This window comes from Chrysochloris asiatica, unplaced genomic scaffold (genome assembly GCF_000296735.1).
Source record: "Chrysochloris asiatica unplaced genomic scaffold, ChrAsi1.0 scaffold00085, whole genome shotgun sequence".
NCBI lineage: Eukaryota > Metazoa > Chordata > Mammalia > Afrosoricida > Chrysochloridae > Chrysochloris > Chrysochloris asiatica.
Genome location: NW_006408603.1, coordinates 3,818,270 through 3,837,611, shown reverse-complemented (window position 1 = coordinate 3,837,611; position 19,342 = coordinate 3,818,270). Strand labels below are relative to the sequence as shown.

Sequence of the window (19,342 nt, the reverse complement as noted above, 5' to 3'; positions counted from 1 at the left end):
AATCTATGCACAACATAATTTTCTTTAAGGCCTTCTCAGAAAAAAGGGAGTTATTTAATGAAACTAAACACTCTTAGGAACTTCCCTCTCAATCTTCACCTTATTGGCTTGCCTGGGGACAAATTTCTCTGGCCCTCTTAATTTGAAAACACTGGGAAACACACACACACAACCACACACACAGACTGAATGTCTCATACAGCTTGAAGCTAGAAGCAGATATAAATGGAACCACTATGAATCAAAGGGAAAAAATTCCAGGGAAAAAAGTTCCAATCATCTCACAGTTTAACTTGAGGTTTTAGAAAAACCTAAGTTGAATTCGGCTGCTGTTTCACAGATTTGTCTACATTTAATTAGATGTGTTGTATTTACTAAGGAGACATAAATACACAGTTTTTTAGATTTTAATTCTAACTTTTACGGTGAGAAAAATAATACCAAGTAATTTCAAAAGGGGGAATGAGCTATATAAGCACTCAGAATGTGCCTTTGAACAAGGGAGCAAAAGTAGTAATTTAATGAAAACAACTCTCCAGCACTTGGCTAATAAGCATCCCAAGAAAAGGTACCAGAGAAGTGTCAACTAGCAGAATGTGGTCAGAGCAGCCAGAATAGTTCCAAAGTTTTATGATGTAAGTTCTCTAAATTTATACCTAGCAGGCAGATATGCCAGGCAACTATTGATGCTTGGAAAATATTTTAGTCAGCATTTCAGAAAATCCCCAACTCTCAATCAGAATACCTTCCATACATCTTCCAGTGATAATGCCAAATTACAAATAACAATGCAGCAAGGTTCATTTAAAATTTTAGATTTGTCTCAAACAAGTTACCTACCCAGTATTTTTTCTTCTAAACATGACACTTTAAATAGAGAAATTCAGCAGAATGGTTAAAAAGTTAAGGCTCCCTAAAGAGTTCTAAGGACTTAAAACTTAAGGCACATATTATAAATCTTCATGACGCTGTTAAAGCTAGATTGAAAAAACAACAACAATAACAAATTAAAAAAAAAAAAAAAAAAAAGAAATAACTACTTCCTCCCCTCATCCTTTGACAACCACAAGGATATGGCATTTAAAACTCAGGCTTCCAAGGAGTGAAACAAAAATTTCATCAATGTTCACTGTCTGCATTGAGCACCACTGGTAGAATACAGGCCAGTAAAATATTTTCAGATCTCTTGGGTCACAAGCTGCTCCATTTACCCTTTGGCCTCACAGGTTCAGACTGGACTCTCCTCTTCTTTGGGGCTTCCTTCTGGGCCTTTCTGCTCCAGAGATTCTGCTGCTTTGGTAGCTTCTTTTGGCTTCTCAGCAACATCTATATTGGTCTCCTCATCTTTATTCTCCTTTTTCTGCTCTGCTTTCTGTTCTTTTGCCACTAGTCGATAATTGATGCCCATGCCAATGAAGAGATAGATCCCAGCAAAAATTAGGATTACGCCACATGCCCAATATGTGTATTTGTAGTCTCCATATAAGTCACTGAGACGACCTAAAGAGGTACCAAAAAAAGTTATATGAGTAAAGTGAAAAAGTATCCCCTTTCCCAAATAAAGTTTACGGATTCACTCTAACAGATGTCAATCCCATCTTCAAGAAGCTGGCCAATGTCAAATTAGTCTAAAAAGGAACTGCTGAAAATCATTTGATCCTTTGTTTATAATGTCACACTGATTTTTGGATGGCCTTGTATATATCTTGTTATTTTTGGAAACTTGTAACTAAGTTTGAAATCTTGGCAATTTTAAATTGGGAAAGACCTACAGTCACCTAGAATAAATTCTCATTACACAATGGGAAAAAAATAAGTTGTTGCTCAAAAGAGGTTTAGGAATTTTGCTTAAGGCCAGAGTTATTTCAATTCTCAGGGCAAATCTCTTTCTTAGTATCAGTGGATGGTAAAATGTGTGCCTATGAACACTTGTCCTGTGATAAAAATTAATCCACATCAATACCTTTCCACAGTTCTAAGTGCTTAATCCACACAGATGTCATCATCATCCCCGATGTACAAATGCAAAAACAGGAGCACAGAAATGTGAAGTAACTTGCCTTCAGTCACAGAGCTAGTAACTAAAATAGGTTGGCTTTAAACCTTGGAAATACTGACTTAGGAGCCTGTGCCCTTACTGTTTCAAAACCCAAATACACTTGGTAAGTGGTATATCATATTCTTTTCTCTTAAAGATACACAGTGCACGTTAACATGTCAAAGGTATTTGTGAAGTCTTCTAATAAAGAAGGAGTCCTGTTGTGTCACTGTGGGTTAATGCACCAGACGGCAAAGCCGTTCGAACGGATGGCACTTAACAACAACAACCTGGTATGGTGGTTCAAACCCACCCGCTGCCTCTTGGAAACCCTATAAGGGTTGTGCTAAGAGTCAAAATTGATTTGACAGCACAAAAAAGTAAACAATAGTAGTAAAGAAATTTATTTAACTTGGTGTTTGTTTCCAAACGTCTTTTTTTTTTTTTTTTTGGCCATGAAATCCTTGTTAGTGTAAACTTTATTAAGATCTCATCAAACTAATATCTCAAACTAGAATAAAATTCAAAAAACCCTATTCTGTAAAGGGCTTTATATAACCAGTTTGAAATGATTCCATAGGGTTTTCTAACTCAGGACATTATTCAGCAATATTCACTGAGCCTTTATCAAATGCTAAGGAGTCCTGGCAGTGCAGAGGTTAAATGCTTGGCTGTTAACTGAACGTTAGAGGTTCAAACCCATCAGCTATTCTGTGGGAGGAAGATGTGTTTGAGAAACCCCCTAGGGCAGTTCTGTTCTCTCCTATAGGGTCCCTGAGAGTCAGAAATTTACTGCACGGCCACAGGTTTATCACTGTGCTAGTAAAGGCATTATCTACAGTTCAATGGCTAATCCAATAACCATACTAACAGTGACAAGCACTACAAGTAGGGTTCTAATAGCAAAAAAAACAGGAGGGAGGAGAGCTAGTGGGGTCAGGAAGGCTTCCCTCCAAGTGTCAGCGAAACTGAGACTTGAAATGAAGCTGGAGAAGCAGGTGGGACTAGGTCATGCAGGGCCTTGCCGGCCACATTCTTTACTCTAAAAGCAATGAGAGAGAAGTAGAGAGTTCTTGTCAGTAGGATATCAGATTTGTAAATGCAAAGGTAATTTTACTGGCAGAGTAGACAGCAGCCTGATGGCCATTTGTACTAATATGGGTAGTCTATTTAGGAGGTACTGGAACTGCCAGGGAAGAGATGGCAGCTTAGGCTAAGGGTGGCAGTTGTAATAGAGAGAAGCTGGCATAGTAGAGAGAGATTCTGGAGGTAAAAACTGACAGGACATGGGAAGGGAGAAAGAGGATATTTACCAAAAGACCGTGTGGGTCCTTCTTTCCTTTGTGTATCCTCACTTCATCCCTCAGATAACAATTTCAAAAGTATGAGTCATGTCCACAAGGATATTATCCACCCCCTCCCTCACTGTGTGTTTTCTATTGAGCTACTGATTTACAATGTGAAGTTCTTAGCAATATTCTTGTTAAGTGCCGTACAGCTGGTTCTAACCCATAGTGACCCTGCATAGGTTTCTGAGTAGCAGCTGTTGAGCTTGAACCGCCAAAGTTGAGGTTCAAGTCGACTTTGCAGTCCAGCGCATTAACCCACAATGCTGCACCAGGGCTCCTTAGTAACTTATATACCAAAAACCAAACCACACCTACTGCCAGTTGATTTCGACTCATAGCAACCCTATATAGATTTCTGAGATTGTCATTCTTTATGGCAACAGCCAACCTCATCTTTTCCGCAAGGAGCAGCTGGTGGGTTTGAGCTACTGACCTTGCAACTAGCAGTCCAATGCTTAACCCACAGTGTCATCAGAGCTCCTTAATCTTGGGGAATAGACTCCAACTGTTATATACACACTTACCAGCTTGTGATCTTGGGCAAATTATTTCACTTTTAGAAACCTCTGTGTTATTATAAAATGAGGATTTTAACAGTCCAACCTCATCAACTTGTGAGATATGACAGGATATAAATTTTTAGAACAATTGTTGGGGTTGGAACCCACCTAACTGGTTTGAACCTGGAGAAAGATCTGTCAATATGCTCCCATAAAGACCGCTGCTGTGTACTTTCAAATGGATTTCAACTCACACTGACCCAACTGACAGAGTGGAACTGCCACGTAGGGTTTCCCAGCCTATAACGTTTGTGAGAACAGACTGCCAGGCTTTTTTCTCCTGCAGAGTTACTGGTGGGTTTGAATCACTGACCTTTCGGTTGGCCACTGAGCACTTAATCATTGGGCCACCAGCCTAGAAAATCCTACGGTGCAGTTGTATCTGTCACATGAAGTCACTGTGAGTCAAAAATCAACTTGAGGGTACTTACAACAGGACAATCTTTAGTGCATTATGAGCTTCACAAAGTCACCTTTATTATTACCATTTTAACCATTACAACTGAGATCAACTCCATCATGAAAAAGGAGTCCTCACTAGTGCTTTCTAGGCAGAGTTGTATTTTTCCAATACATTATTCAATAATCAGCATATTAATTTATCTCAGATGTGTTGAGCCTTCAGTAAGGCTTCTTAGTAAGTTTTAAATGTGAAAGTATTTGAGTAGTTATGCTGTACCAAGCATTGGGTCAGCACCAAGGGTACAGAAACTAGAGACTTGCTCTTTGCCATCATCAGCTTACTAATAATCTCTGCTTTCTATCACCTTCTCAGTCATGCACATTGTTATAATATTAACAGAACCACGGAGTTGGGGGTGGAGGTATGACATACCTAAAAGTGGTGGTCCCAGGAGAACAGGACAGCATTCCACAATCGTCACCAATCCCACAGCGCTGGAGAACCTCTGAGGTCCAACGAGGTCCATCAATGTTTCAAACAATACTGAGCTGAGCCACCCAAATGCAAATCCAAAGATTCCCGCATAGATGCAGAACCCAACATAGCTGCTGGATAAAGGTGCTAGCAAATGGCACACTCCATTTGCAATAACGGAAGCTGCAAAGAAATACTGAACACGAGGTCTGATCCACTTTGTGTTGGCTACAAGTCCCATGGAAGGTCTGGCAAACATGTCAACAAAGGCCAGAATGGAAAGAAGGAAGGCAGACTTCTCACTAGAGTAGTGCTTACTCTTGCCATAACTACTAAGAAAGACTAAAGGTGTAAAGAGTCCAAAAAACATAAATACATTACCAGAGAGATACAGCAAAAAGCCTCGGTGGGTAAAAAGGGATAAGTCCAGGAATTTGTTAATGGTTTGGTAGAATGATCGTTTTTCCTCTTTGGGATTTCCTCCAATAAGGTCTGTATTTGCATCACCTGTACTTTTTTTCTCATCAGATTTTCCAGCTTCCTGAAGGGATTCCTTAGACCTAGCTTTCCTTTCGTTAGTTGGCTTGGGGCCTATTGGTCGCATCAGAGATCCAGCTACACAGCAGTTTAGTAGTAAGCCCCCAAGAATTAGGAAGCTTCCTCTCCAGCCAAAGATACCAAAGAACGCCTGATTGAGTGGGGCCAGGGTAGACAGGAACACAGGGCTGCCTGCCATGGCCAGTCCATTTGCCAATGGTCGTTTCTTGTAGAAATATTTGCCAATCATGGTCAGAGCTGGATTCAAGTTGAAGGCAAGCCCGAGGCCTGGGGAAGAGGGAAGGGGAAATCATATACCATAATAAATGTAAGACACGTATTTGGAATTACTTAGTCAGACAAAGAAACTACAATTAGAGGTATAAATAAAGGCAAGAAGACAAGTCATAATCATTAGACAGATCTACTGTATTGCAGTCTAAAGTATAAGCTTTAAGTAGAAGAAAGACTACATGGGTTCAAGAAAGCCACCACTGACTGGCTTTGTAATTTCAGGTGTGTTGACCCTTCAGTGACTGTTTCTTAGTAAGTAAAACAAGCACACAGCATTATTGTGAGGAATAAAAGACTTAACCCATGTAAAGCACTTAGTGTCTGTGACGCAGTAAGCACAATAAATATTACTAATAGTTATTGTTTATATTACTTGAAGGTAAATGACTGCCAAACCTAGCAAAATCACCTGGAGGATTATAATGTCCAGTGGTGGTGGTAGTTATGTGCTGTTTAGTCAGTTCCAACTCATAGCAACCCTGTTTCCAAGGCTGTAAATCCTGATAGGAGCAGAAAGCTTCAGCTTTTTTTCTATGGAGCTGTTGGTAGAGTCATACTGCTAATCTGATGGTTACTATGCTTACTATGCTACCCAGGTTCCTTATGATGACCAGCAGAAAATCACTAAGTACAACATGCAACTTATATGTCTAAGATTGTGAAGCTTTCCTGAGGGCCTGAGAATTAAAATCAAAACACACACACTGATTCTATGGATAATAAAATACGACACTGTCAAGCTGTCAGTACTCCTCAAATGACTATATTATCGTGATTCCAATAAAAAATTTCAGGACTTTATTTTGGGAAGAGGATGAACAACTCTTAAACACAATTAAGGAACAAATACATGTTGTGGGTGAAGAATTATTTTACCCAAAGAATTTGTTGCTTGGAGGTTAACCTCTCACCCCCTAGAATTTTCTGGTAACTGGAATATCTTTGTTACTCATGGAAGACTTTGGACTACACCTGACAGGTTATGTTAATGAGATGACTCCTGTTGAGGCTGGCCGGCCATGTAGAAAGATGGACATGCCACATTGTATATAAGCCTGAAGCCTGAGGAAGGGAGAGGGATGAGGAAAGTGGGGCTGGAGACCATATGGGCAATGATTCTATCAATCGTGCCTACTTAATAAAACTCCAAAAAAAGCTCTGACAATTAAGCATGGGCAAGACTCCTCATTGGTGACAGACTTGAGGTATCACTGTATCCTTGGGAACATGGAAGTTTCTTGTTGGGAGATCCTCCCAGACCTCACCCTATGCATTCCTTCTTTATGTGGATCCTGATTTTGTTATCTTCTCAAAGGCAGGAAACAATATAATAAAACTGTAATTTTAAGTATAGTGTGTTACTAAGTTGTGTGAAACATTCTGGCAAATTATTGAACCTAAGGAGGCAGAGGAAACCAGCACACTTGTAGCCAGTAGGTCAGAAGTGCAGGTGGTCTTGGAGATGTAGGAGTTCGAGGCTGGTGTCTGGAGAGGTTGTAGCCAACAGGTCGGAAGTGGAGGTGTCCCAGGAAACCAGCACTTAGGGTTGATGTCTGAAGTCTTGGACATATTTGGCAGTTGGGAAGACTTTAGCCTGTGAGATAGGACCTAGCTCTGGTGGTTGGAGACAAGAACTGCACTGTAGTTCATGTTAGGGCAGAACAACATTGTATCTATTATGCTAAAAATGGGGACCACCAGGAAATTTTTGATGGTGCAGAGGGCAGAGTGGGACCAAATCAACAAATATTTCAATATATTATAAAAAGCTATGATCTGGTGGCTACGAGGTTACGTGTTGGGCTGCTAGCAACAAGGGCAGCAGTTCCAATCCATAAGCTGCTCTGCAGAAGAAAGATGAGCCCAAACTGACTTGATGGCACAAAACCACCACCACCAGCACCATGATCTTTAGAACAGTATTGTCCTGACTGAGGGATAAATACTGATCAATGAAAGCAGACAAAAGTCCAGGAATGTTTATATATATATAACATTTAATGTAAGATAAAAGTGACATTTTAACTTAATAGAGAAAGAACAAATTAATCAACAGTGTTAGCATGAGAGTAAAATAGTCAAGTAATTTCTAAATGCACTCATCTCTTTACCCTCAACAGTCTTGCTTCCTACCTGTGTGTAAGCCACTCACTCACAGATACTTAAGACAATAAACCAAAGCATGGCATTTCCCATTTCAAACTGTAATGGCTTCCTGAGTCCTGGTGTGGGATTGTATGATAAGCATTGGACTGCTAACCACAAGGTCGGCATTTCAAACCCACCAGCAGCTCTTCAAAAACCCTCAGAGTTGCTATGAGTCATAACTGATTCAAGGGCACTTAAAAACAATAGCTTCCTGAGAGCACGGTGGTTCTGCAGGGTTAAGTCCTGGACTGCAAATCAGAAGGTCAGTGGTTCAAACCCACCAACTTGGCTGTAGGAGTAAGATGAGGATTTCTGTTTCTGTAAAGATTTACAGTCTTGAAAACTCTATACAGGGTCACTATGCATTGGAGCCAATTCCATGGCACTTAACAACAATAATGGCTTCCTATCCACAATCTACCGGGGCCTTACCTCTCATGATGGCCTCATATTATAACTTTCTCACCTGTACACAATAATCCCAAGACTCAGGGCCTACGTTTCACAAAGCTGATTAGCTGCTGCCATTCAGATGTCTACTTAAAGCCATCTCTTCACTTTTGGTGACTACCGGAGTGTCCACTTTGCTCTAAGGCTTTGTATAGCATGAATCAGTTCCTGGTATTTTCTTACTTATTCAATTATTGGTGAGTCTTATATTGTGTGCTTCTTTCCATTAAAGGGAACTGCTGCCTGAACCTGTTGCTCTATTTTCACAGCACCTAGAATAGTTCCTAGTATACATACAGTATTGCTGAATAAATATTTGGTCAATCGATAAAAGAAGGAACAAATAAAGTTGTATTCTTCTTGCTTTACGTCAGATGTTTTCTTATCCATTCAGAATTTTTAATGTAAAACACAAAGTGAAACAAAAGGTTGGCAAATAAATTCATAATCTTGGCACAGTGAACAATTTTCTAAGAGTAATAAAACATCCAAGATGGAGAGTTTTGAAATCCTGAAAATTTTAGCATACTTAATTAGCAGGAAAAAGTAGAAAAAGACTAAACACATATACATATACAGCCGTTCCTTTTTCTACACATGTATCCTAATAAAAAGGACTCTCAACTAAATATTGTTTATTAGCAGGAAAAAAGTAAACAAACAAGAAAACCTCAATGACCTAAATGTCCAACAATTAAATAAAGACTAAGTAAAATTATGTTATATCCATTTCAGTGGAATAATAGATATTAAAGGTGTTATATGAGGGGCTTCAAAAAGTTTGTGGAAAAACTCTATTATCTTTTCATTCTATTTTTCTGCAGACTTTTTGAAGTCCCCTCATACATCATATTTAATGACATGATCTTAAAAGATATATGAGGGTAAATCATAAAATATTGCTACTCATGTTTCATACATGCATGGGCTTATTCCAAACAAAACATGTTTAAATAGATCTCTGTGATCAGTGGATGGGTGTAGATAAGTTCTCTCAGAAATACATCTGTTTTAGTATTCATAAAATGCCTTAAAAAAGAATAATAAAAAAAAAGATACGTTGTGCAAAGATCAGTAAAGTTCAAAGAGGTGATCTTTCCACATGTCTTTTCAGCAAAATTAAAGCTAAGGATGAATAGTAACCAGGGATGAGTCTTGGATTTTTCAGTACAATACAGATAGCTAAATTAAGCCCAATCAAAATAATAGTTTCGAGAACTTTGCCAGGGTAGTTAAATTCCAGGCAGAGAGGTCAGCTCAGAAGGTTTTTTTTTTTTTTAATTTTAAGGGATCATATCTTGGCAGATTTTCTTGGAGTACACAGGACAATCAGTTTTATGGAAAACTGAAAACTGCACTGGTGAGAAAAATGTCAAGAATTGTTTTCCATCATGACAACACCCCTGCTCATTCTTGGAAAGTAACAAGGGCGGTCCTACAGCAAGTTTACTGGGAAATCTTAGCTCATCTATCTCATAAGCATGATCTTGCTCCTTCAGACTTCTTTAGTTTCCAAAATGTAAACATTTAAAAGGAACTGGACTGCAAGGTCAGTTTGAATCACAAGATCAGTGTTTTAAACTCACCAAAAGCTCCTTGGAAACCCTATACAGGGTTGCTACTTGTAGGAACCGACTTGATGGCACTTGACAATAACAAGAACAAGGCTGCCAAGGAGTGCAGTGATTCCATATGATAAGTGAACCACAAGGTCCTAAGTTCAAGTCTACCAGCCTCTCCCCAGGAGAAAGAGACTTTCTGTTTCCATGAAGATTTAAAGCCTTGGAAACCCTATACAGGGTCACTATGAGTTGGAACTGACTCCATGGTACTTAACAACAACAAAAGATGCCAAGACAACAGTTTTGATGTGGGGAAGATCAAAGAACACAGAACTCTTCAGAGAAAGGTTGGAGAGATAGAAACAAAGGCTTCAGAAGTATATACACCTAGATGTAGAATATGTCAGAAATAATAGCTTCACATTTTGATATTTTTGTTTAAAATCCATAATGTCTTTAGAACTTCCAGTGTAGTGCTGTAGGATAAGCATCAGATGCAAAGTCGGTTTGAACCATAGGTCTGTGGTTCAAACCCACCTGTCACTCCACGGAAACCCTACACTGAGTTGTGATGAGTTGGAACTGACTTGATGACACTTAACAATAACAACACATGATTCTGTAGCAATATCTTTTGAATTACCCTTGTATTAAGTAAAAAAAAAAAAAAAAAGTTGTAAAACACATAACAATTTGATTTCTGTTCTAAAAAAAAGGATGTGTGTTTGTGCGCTAAAAAAAAGGATATACATTAAAAAGTATATGTTTTGCTAGAGGAGTTTGTAAGGTTATATCAAAACATTGGACCACTTTCAGATTATGTTGAATAAAGGACCTGAATATAAAGTAACACTAGGAAATACTGCATTACCATAAACACCTAGAAGTATCACTAGCACTCTACTGGTTTGATTAACTATAACTTTGACTCAGCTGTTGCTTATGGCCAATAAATTTGAGATGCTACTATTTTCTACATGTACATTATTAAACTCTTATAAACAAATTTCTGAGTCTTGTCTTAATAAATGTTTATTTAAAAAAAAAGAATATACAAAAAAAGTCAACAACAAAAGTCAACAGTGATTATTTTATAGACTCTAAACTTATAACTTTTATTCATTATACACATCATCAGTTCATTAAGGCAATTTGAAAAATCAGGTATCTTCTACCTCAAAAATATATCTGGGCATTCTAAGAGATATCATTCTTGCTTTATGTTTAATACTGTCTTCTTCTCCAATTGATGCCTACTTCCTCTTGGGAGGAAGAGCTTATAACCAGTGACCACCCTTGCAACAAATCCCCATTACATTTCATCTACCACAACTGTCTATCCTCGAGTTCTGGTGTGGCACTGGGGAATAAAGCACTGGACCTCAAGGTCAATTTGAACCATGGGGTTAGCGGCTCAAACTCATTCATAGTCACTCTTTGGAAACCCCATATTGGGTCACTATGAGTCAAAACTGACTTGACAGAACTTAGCAGCAACAACTGTCTATCCTTACAACAACCATCCTTTTCAATCTGAACAATGAATACCTACCTATATGATGTAAATTTCTTTTAAAGTCTGCTTTTCTTATGCTGATATTTATCTATGTTGTTGTTGAGTACCATCCAGGTGATTCTAACTCAACACTATACAGGGTTTCCAAGGAGCAGCTGGTGTGTTTGAACTGCTAACCACAAGGTCAGCAGTCCAGCACTTATCCTATGGCACCACACCAGTTCTGTAATTTATCTATAGTTATTCAATATGATGACTCAGTAATTTCTATAAGTAACTTCACTCAAAAGATCTGTCAGATGAATGCAGGTAAACAAATACCATGTGGTGGTGGTTATATACCATCAAGCTGAGTCCAACTCATGGCAGCTCTGTACAGAGTTTTCAAGGCTGTAGATCTTCATGGGAGCAGAAAGTTGAATCTTTCTCCCTTGAAGTGGTTGCTGGACTCAAATTGTTCACTTTGAGGCTAGCAGTTCAACGTGTAACCCACTCTGCAACCAGGGCTCGTTTCAATAGCAAGCTGTTGTTAAGTGCTGTAGAGTCAGTTCCGACTCACAGGGATCCTGCATGGGGTTTTCCAAGCAGCGGCTGGTTCTAAAGAGCAACCCTGCAGTACAATGCTTTATCCACACCAGTACACCAAGTAACAACAGTAAGTTAATGCTTGTAAATGGATCAGGAATAACTCACCTCCAATAACTCCAATACACAAGTAAAGTTCCTGTACAGTGTTGCAGAAAGAAGCTGCAATCAAGCCACAGCCTGACAAGCAGCCACCAGCAATCATGACTGGACGGCTGCCATATTTATTCACCAGGATGCTGCTGACAGGACCTAGGAGAAGAGCAAAACTGTAGTAGTATGTAGGAAAGGAACCTCATCTTCATATCTACACCAGGCATTTAATAATGCTAAATCACAGTCTCTGAAATACATGCCTATAACAAAGGGCAAGAGATAAGAATAAAGTTTTCTAAAACTATTCTTGAGTCTTAGTTATGTGCCCTAGAAAATAAGGATGCTTGAAAACATCATTGTGTATCTTCTATAGCTAGAGATATTGGACAGAATTTTATTAAAACATAGGAAAGTCTGCAAAAGCGGAAACCTGTGTGAAGCAAAAACCAGTCAAAGAAGGAAAACTCAAGAATTTTCCACTAAAAGAGAGTGAAACACAAGTGGTAAGACTGCATGCTGTCAAAGTCAGAAAGCTTTGGAGGCCCAGAAAAACAGGGCAGTCCTGTATCAGTTCCCACAGGTTTCAATGTATAAAACAAACACTCGTATCTATCCTCAGTCTTTCTCTTAAAAATCAGAACAGACAGGCTGCAAACGCTGTGGTAATGAATGTCCATAGGCTTCTTTCTGTATCTAGAATATAATCAACAAATACTTAGTTAAATTTACTTTAATTTTTAGACAGGCATCTAGAATAAAGACAATTGATATAATGTGATATATGAACACATCTGAATAAGTCTCTGGGTTTAGAGTACTATTTACACATTATCATATACAGAGTTTCTGTTGTATTAAAGAAAAAAACCATATATTTCTTCCAAGTTTTTTAACAATCAGAATCTCTCTCATTAACAAACAAGACAAAACAAAGCAAACTAATCCTAATTATATACATACATCTCCACATCTCTGGTACTGAACTGAGTATGTCTTTCAGGAGTCCTGGGGTGGCGCTGTGGGCTAATGCATCAGACTGCAAAAGTTGTTTGAACTGTAAGATTGGTGGTTCAAGCTCACCAGCTGCTCCTTGGAAACCCTATACAGCGTCGCTATGGGTTGGAATCGACTCAACGGCACTTAACAAAAACAACAACATGCCTATAATACTAAATTCGGTTGTATGAACACAAGCTTTCCGGTCAGTTCCGATTCATAGTAATCCTATGTGCAACAGAACAAAACACTGCCTGGTCCTGTGCCATCCTCACTATCATTGTCATGCTGGAGCCCACTGTTTTTGCCTCTGTGCCAATCCATCTCATTGGGGGAGCTCCCTCTTTTTCACTGACCCTCCACTTTACCTAGCATGATGTCCTTCTCCAGGGACTGGTCCCTCCTGATAACATGCCCAAAGTATGAACGATGAAACCTTAGATTTGATAGTACTAGAATTACTACACAGATTAAAATATTGCTGTAGACTCTGCAAAGTGGAAGTTAATGCTATAAAGTTTGTTGCAGCATTTGAAATTGTAAACCAGGAGTATTATATTACATTCCTGTGGAACTGACAATATTTATGCTTTTGTGCCTAAAAAAAAACAGGCAAATTCAAGCTGACAATACTACCATCACCACCACCAGACTCTAATTTGTTGTTGTTAGGTGCCATCAAGTTGGTGCCGACTCACAGCGATCTTGTGCACAGCAGAACGAAACACTGCCCAATCCTGGGCCAACCTCACTATTGTTGCTACACTTGAGCCCATTGATGCTGCCACTTGGCCAATCCATCTCGCTGGGGTCTTCTTCATTTTCTCTGACTCTCCATCCTACCAAACATGATATCCTTCTCCAACGACTGCTCCCTCCTGACAATATGTCCGAAGTATGAGAGACGAAGTTTGGCCATCTTGGCCTCCAAGGAACACTCTGGCTACACTTCTTCGAACATAGATCTGTTGGCTCTATGGGCAGCCTATGTCACTTTCAATATTGTCCTCCAACACCCTAACTCAAAAGCATCAATTCTTCTATACTCTTCCTTATTTACTGTCCAACTTTCACATGTATATAATAAGTATTCACATTTATTTCTGACTCAAAAACACTTAAAGAAAGAAAACTAAAGCAATCATAATTCAAAACACACTAGTGTTCTGGGTATGGCTCAAATGCACAAGTAAAGAATTATTATAGCTGTAAAAAAGATGATAATTCTTAGGGACCACACCATGTAGATGCCAATCAAAACAAAAGAACCCATTTAGTGAAAAAAAAAATCTCCACAAGGCAATTTGTCTTTCAGAGTTATTTCAGGAAGGATGACCTCAATTAGCTATCATTAAAAATAGATCTAATTTATAGGCCCATTGTAACTAATTCAAAGAAATGTGCTACTTATCTTACTAATGGGTGAGGACAAAGGAGGGACTGTTTCCCCAAAGGAGAGTGTCATGTGTGATTAGCGTCACTGACATCACTTACTTCGTATGCAAAAATGCAAGTAGTTCTCTAGCTCCATGGCAGCTCAGAATGTCAATATGTGAACCTCTGGTTTGTAGTCACATTAAAGAAGCACTGAAACTATGGAGCAGGTACCTCTCCTCTGGATAATATTTATAACAATTTATTCAAGTCAGAGTGGTTAGAACATTGCCAATCTTGGCAGATTAGAGTTCAAAGACTCCCAAATTCCTGGCTCTCAAAAGCTGTAGTCCAAAATCCCTTTTGATTTCTTCGAAAAAAATTTTTTTTAAAGTACTATAAATTAAGTACTTGCTGTTATAAAGTGCTGTTGAGTTGATTCCAACTCATAGTGACCCTGAATAGGGTTTCTGAGGAGCAGCTGGTGAGCTTGAACTGTCAACCTTGAGGTTCAAATTGACTTGTAGTCCAGCACATTTACCTACAGAATCACGCCAGGACTGCGTTAAGTACTTGTTTTAAGAATTATTAATCTAACAAACAAAACACATCTATGTTTAAACTTTAAGAAACGCAAAAATACATACAGTGGGATAAAAATTCTTTCCATTTCTCACCAGTTTGTCTCTCTCCAAGGCAAACAGGTTACCTGTTTCTTCTGTGCAATTAAATCACGTGCTTTATTAAATTATGATTTCAATTACACACTCCTGTTTCTTGAGTTTATGTTATAAACTTCTCAAAGGCTGGGATTAGGATCAGTGCTCTTTATCACTCACAACATTTAATCCAGTGGTGAACATGATCATAGGGTTCAACAGATACTGGACGACATTGTCACGGTGTACCAGCCTAAGGCCAAATTATTTAGAATTGGAATGTGGACTTCTATGACAGACATGTGAGAATAACTGATGCACTAAATTCTCACTAAAACCAAGATTAAAGAAGTGCAAACTTTACTAAATAAGCAACAGGATATACTGTCAATCCCAGTAAATACAAACGCTTGGGTTTAGAATCTCTGCTAACTGAGCAACTATACTTGTATATTCTTAAGTATCATGGTAGGCTTGACTTTTACCAGTTAAACTGCGATTTGATATTTCAAGGTGAAACAGAATTTTAAACGATGTTAAGTAAACAACTTACTCTCTACATTTCCTTTACAATATGCCAAAGAAAACAGAGGGGAAAAAAAATGACAAAACTTCACAGTTTAGGATGTAACTGAAAGACTTTTGGACTCCAAAAAATCACAATGAACAAAGGAGAGATTTTATTTAGTTCTTTAGTTCTAACACCATGAAATTATTTAACCTGAAACTTTGAACTATGTTGTTCAGGTTAGCCTGACTTAAATGAATTCTTTTAGCATCATTTAAAAAACACCTGTACTTAGGTTATCATCTCAAAAGTTAAGTAGAGACCAACAATAAGAAAAAACAATTGTGCATATTTAAGTTGTTGTTTTTTTTTTAAAGTTCAATACTTCAGTTGGATCAAATCAAGGCTCCTCACAATTTCTTATTTCTGTTTCAAAATACAATAGTGTAACGCACAGAAAAAGAGCTGTCATTGGGAAGAGTTGCCAAGGGAATGAAAAATGTTAACTCTGAATGTGACACAAAACTTCCAGAAATAACATTTCAAAAATACCTCACTGAATAAGACATCAAAAGACAAGTTACTCAATGTAGAGTCCCGAGCTGCTTAATGGCAGTTAAAGAGCGGATCTTAATGGGTACTTACCTCCAGCATACATGACAGCCAACATGATGGAGGATATCCAAGATACTTGGCTGGTAGAGGCATGGAATATATCTTCAATTTCTTTGAAGAATACAGTAATAGATTTGGGAAATGCATATGAGAAGCCGATGGAAATGAAAGCTCCAACCACCACTGCCCACCCCCAGCCTCCATCTGGGGGGGTGTATCCAATTGGACCTCCAACTGCTGGTGGCATTGTACGTGAAGATGAATTTCAAAATATGGTTCAAATCCAAATACCTGAAAGATATGAAGTGAAAATAATATGTTGATAATAGTATGTCTCACAAAACTCCTGACACCTGGATTTGAAGTAATTGAATGTTTTCCAATGTTATTTGTCTACCATAATTATTTTCTGAGAACATTATTAGAGAAAGTCTCAATAGTCATGGTATTGCCCACAGTTTTTAGGCAGCTGGAAGGAAAAAAGCTCCCATTCACCAGAAATCTTACCAATATAAGTCCTTTTCAAAACATGCAGCCTTTGGACAGTGTGCAGGTATTGAAATAGGTCTACTGGTTGTATCAGTACCATAATTCCTCAAGTTACTATTATATGCCTCATTTGACTTACCTGCTTACAAAATTCACCTTACACATACTCGATAAACGCCTCCCCCCTTTCTCAAAACATATTCTTTAGTACTTATTTTCTTTTTACTTTCGTTTATTTATTGGTTGATTTATAAGTGTTAGGAAGTTAAGTACCTAATTCACTAGATATGGAACAATTTGAAAACAAACAAAAAAAGCCCAATCATACTGAACACACAAAATTTCCCTTTCACCTAATTGCCTCAACACAAGGAATTTCCCCAGTCCCCACCCATTATATGACAAGAAAGACATGTTCCTAAACAATAGTCAATACCGTTAAACTTGTCAAATGAATTTTGATATCAAAAGATGGTAGTTTTACAAAACTTGAGGTCACCTAGTTCTAGTGAATAGTGTGGTTAGAAAATGAAATCCATTAGATTATAATGAGTAGAGTATGTGAACATTTGGTGGCAGGATCATCTGTCTTCTCATGAAGCTCTCCTTTAACTTACTTAAGACAACTTTATATTTCAACTCATTCTGCAACACCATGTTAGCATGCCCTTTTCAAATCACCTCCATGTAGGCTGTATTATAGCGACAATATGAGTCAGACAGGGCAATCTCACTCTTGGTTTCCATGTTCTTTAGTCTAAAATACAATTCTAGCTTCAAAGCAATCACAGTTTTAACTTCTAAGTACTGCTCCTTTCCAACTTAACTAACTACTTCAAATATGATTTAGGGCAAATGATCTTGTAGGGGTAGGAAGAAAAAAATCCCCCAGGAAATCTTCTTGGATAAAAAGAGACAAGAAAAAAATCATCAATACTCTTAAGTGAAACAATTCAATCAAAGGGTACTAAACTAAAATGCAATCATTCCCAGGCATTTATTAAAGGCTAACTATGATGACTGGTATGGCGCTGTGGGCTAATGCACGAGACTGCAAAGTCATTTGAACTGCAAGGTCGGAGGTTCAAGCTCATCAGCTGCTCCTTGGAAACCCTATACAGGGTTGCTATGGGTCAGAATTGACTCGATGGCACTTAACAACAACATGTGTAGATGTGATTGACAGCACTTAACAACAACATGTCTCAAGACTTCTGCAGGTACTATAGAAATAGCAGTGAATAAAGCAGATATAATTCCATCCTCATCTAATTTTGAGGATCTAAAATAAAAGTAAATTAAGGTTAAAATTTAAAGCCTCAAATACAAAGGCGAAGACAGGTAGCAATATTAAGCATTTGTTTTTGTGATTTTTTTTCTAAAGAAAATGTCACTAATGTTTCACCACTTCGAACTGGAGTTTATTAGAGGTTTTTGGTAGATAACCTGTATCTTTCTTGTTAATGCAGAATTTGCTATATCCTTTCCCTCCTTTTATTTCTTTTCCATACCCTTACATTTTGTGTGTTATTATACAGCATGTATCTTTTATCTAATCTGATGATCTAAATTTTTTAATACTAAAAATGACTTTATGATCTTAGGCCATTTATTATAATAACAACAACAACAACTAAAATGAGCAGAAAGAACTACTACTACTAACAAAGGCAATCCCTGGGTTATGAACCAGATCTGTTAAGTGTGTGGTGGCATAATGGGTTAAGCATTGGGCTGTTGGCAGTTCAAACCTCCACAGGAGAAAAATGGAGTTGTCTACTCCCAGAAAGACTTACAGCCTCAGAAATCGTAGGGAGCAGATTACGTTGCACTATATTGCTGCTGAGTCGGAATTCACTCAACAGCAGCGGGTTTCTGGTTTAGTGCGAAAAAAGGCACCAAGCGTTTTCAGTGATTTAAAAGCAGCAGGTACACAAGGGAAGGTATCTGTGATGAAGAATATGTTGTGAGTAGGAGAGTTGGCTCAATCGTTTGAAAGTGAGGGCAAATTTACATAACGTTAAAGAGCATGTAGGAGTTGTTCATAAATCAGATGTTCATTCATAATCTGTAGTTAATGGCAGTAACTAGAACAAGGATGATGATGTTACCTTATGTTCAAAAACATTTTTTAAGTCATTTTTAAAAAGTATAAATTATTCTATAGTAAAAATTGACTGGAATGTGGGATGTGAGTGCTGCCTCCAAAAGACATTTAAAAATGTACAGACCCCTTAAAGGGAGAGAGGACTCTTGCCAGACCACTGGGTAGATGAAGTATTTGCTATTTATGTGTGTATAAATTAGACATAGAACTATAAACGTCAAATAAAATTTAAATTAATGTATTAATTCAATGAGACATGATGCTGTTTTGCTAGAATCAGATTACTGCTCCCAAACTAAATTCTACTAAGCTACTATATACTCCTTTGTATTTGATCCACCACAACACTTCATTTTGTAGGGTTTACAGTGTTCCATGACATCATCTCATCTTCACTTGTATAAACCCCATCATTTACATAGTAACTACTCGTCTACTTTTTGGCACAGTTAAACCCATACTATTTAGTGTAAAAACACAAACACCTAGTAGTTTCCCTTTCAGCTGGTCAGAAAACGATTGTCAGAACTTTAAACTGTCATTAAAATGAATGCCCAAATTAAAAATTCTCAGGCCCTAAAT

The 19,342-nt window shown here is 38.0% G+C and overlaps 1 protein-coding gene across 1 annotated transcript; it reads right to left on the bottom strand.

Moving 5' to 3' along the window:
• Positions 1 to 1,228: 1,228 nt before the first annotated feature.
• LOC102831238 (monocarboxylate transporter 1-like) lies at positions 1,229 to 16,454 on the bottom strand. Its single transcript, XM_006865904.1, has 4 exons — positions 16,195 to 16,454; positions 12,025 to 12,168; positions 4,783 to 5,649; positions 1,229 to 1,500 (listed from the first exon to the last, which is right to left on the bottom strand). The coding sequence occupies exons 1-4, from the start codon at positions 16,409 to 16,411 to the stop codon at positions 1,229 to 1,231; spliced, it is 1,500 nt and encodes a 499-aa protein (XP_006865966.1). The 5' UTR covers positions 16,412 to 16,454.
• Positions 16,455 to 19,342: the final 2,888 nt, after the last annotated feature.

Excerpts from the sequence above, each read along its gene's own strand:
- LOC102831238 (XM_006865904.1), bottom strand. The coding sequence starts at position 16,411 with ATGCCACCAGCAGTTGGAGGTCCAATTGGATACACCCCCCCAGATGGA. Across the intron at positions 5,650-12,024 it reads GTGTATTGGAGTTATTGGAG|GCCTCGGGCTTGCCTTCAAC; the intron begins GTGAGTTATTCC and ends CCTCTTCCCCAG. Across the intron at positions 1,501-4,782 it reads CCTGGGACCACCACTTTTAG|GTCGTCTCAGTGACTTATAT; the intron begins GTATGTCATACC and ends GTACCTCTTTAG.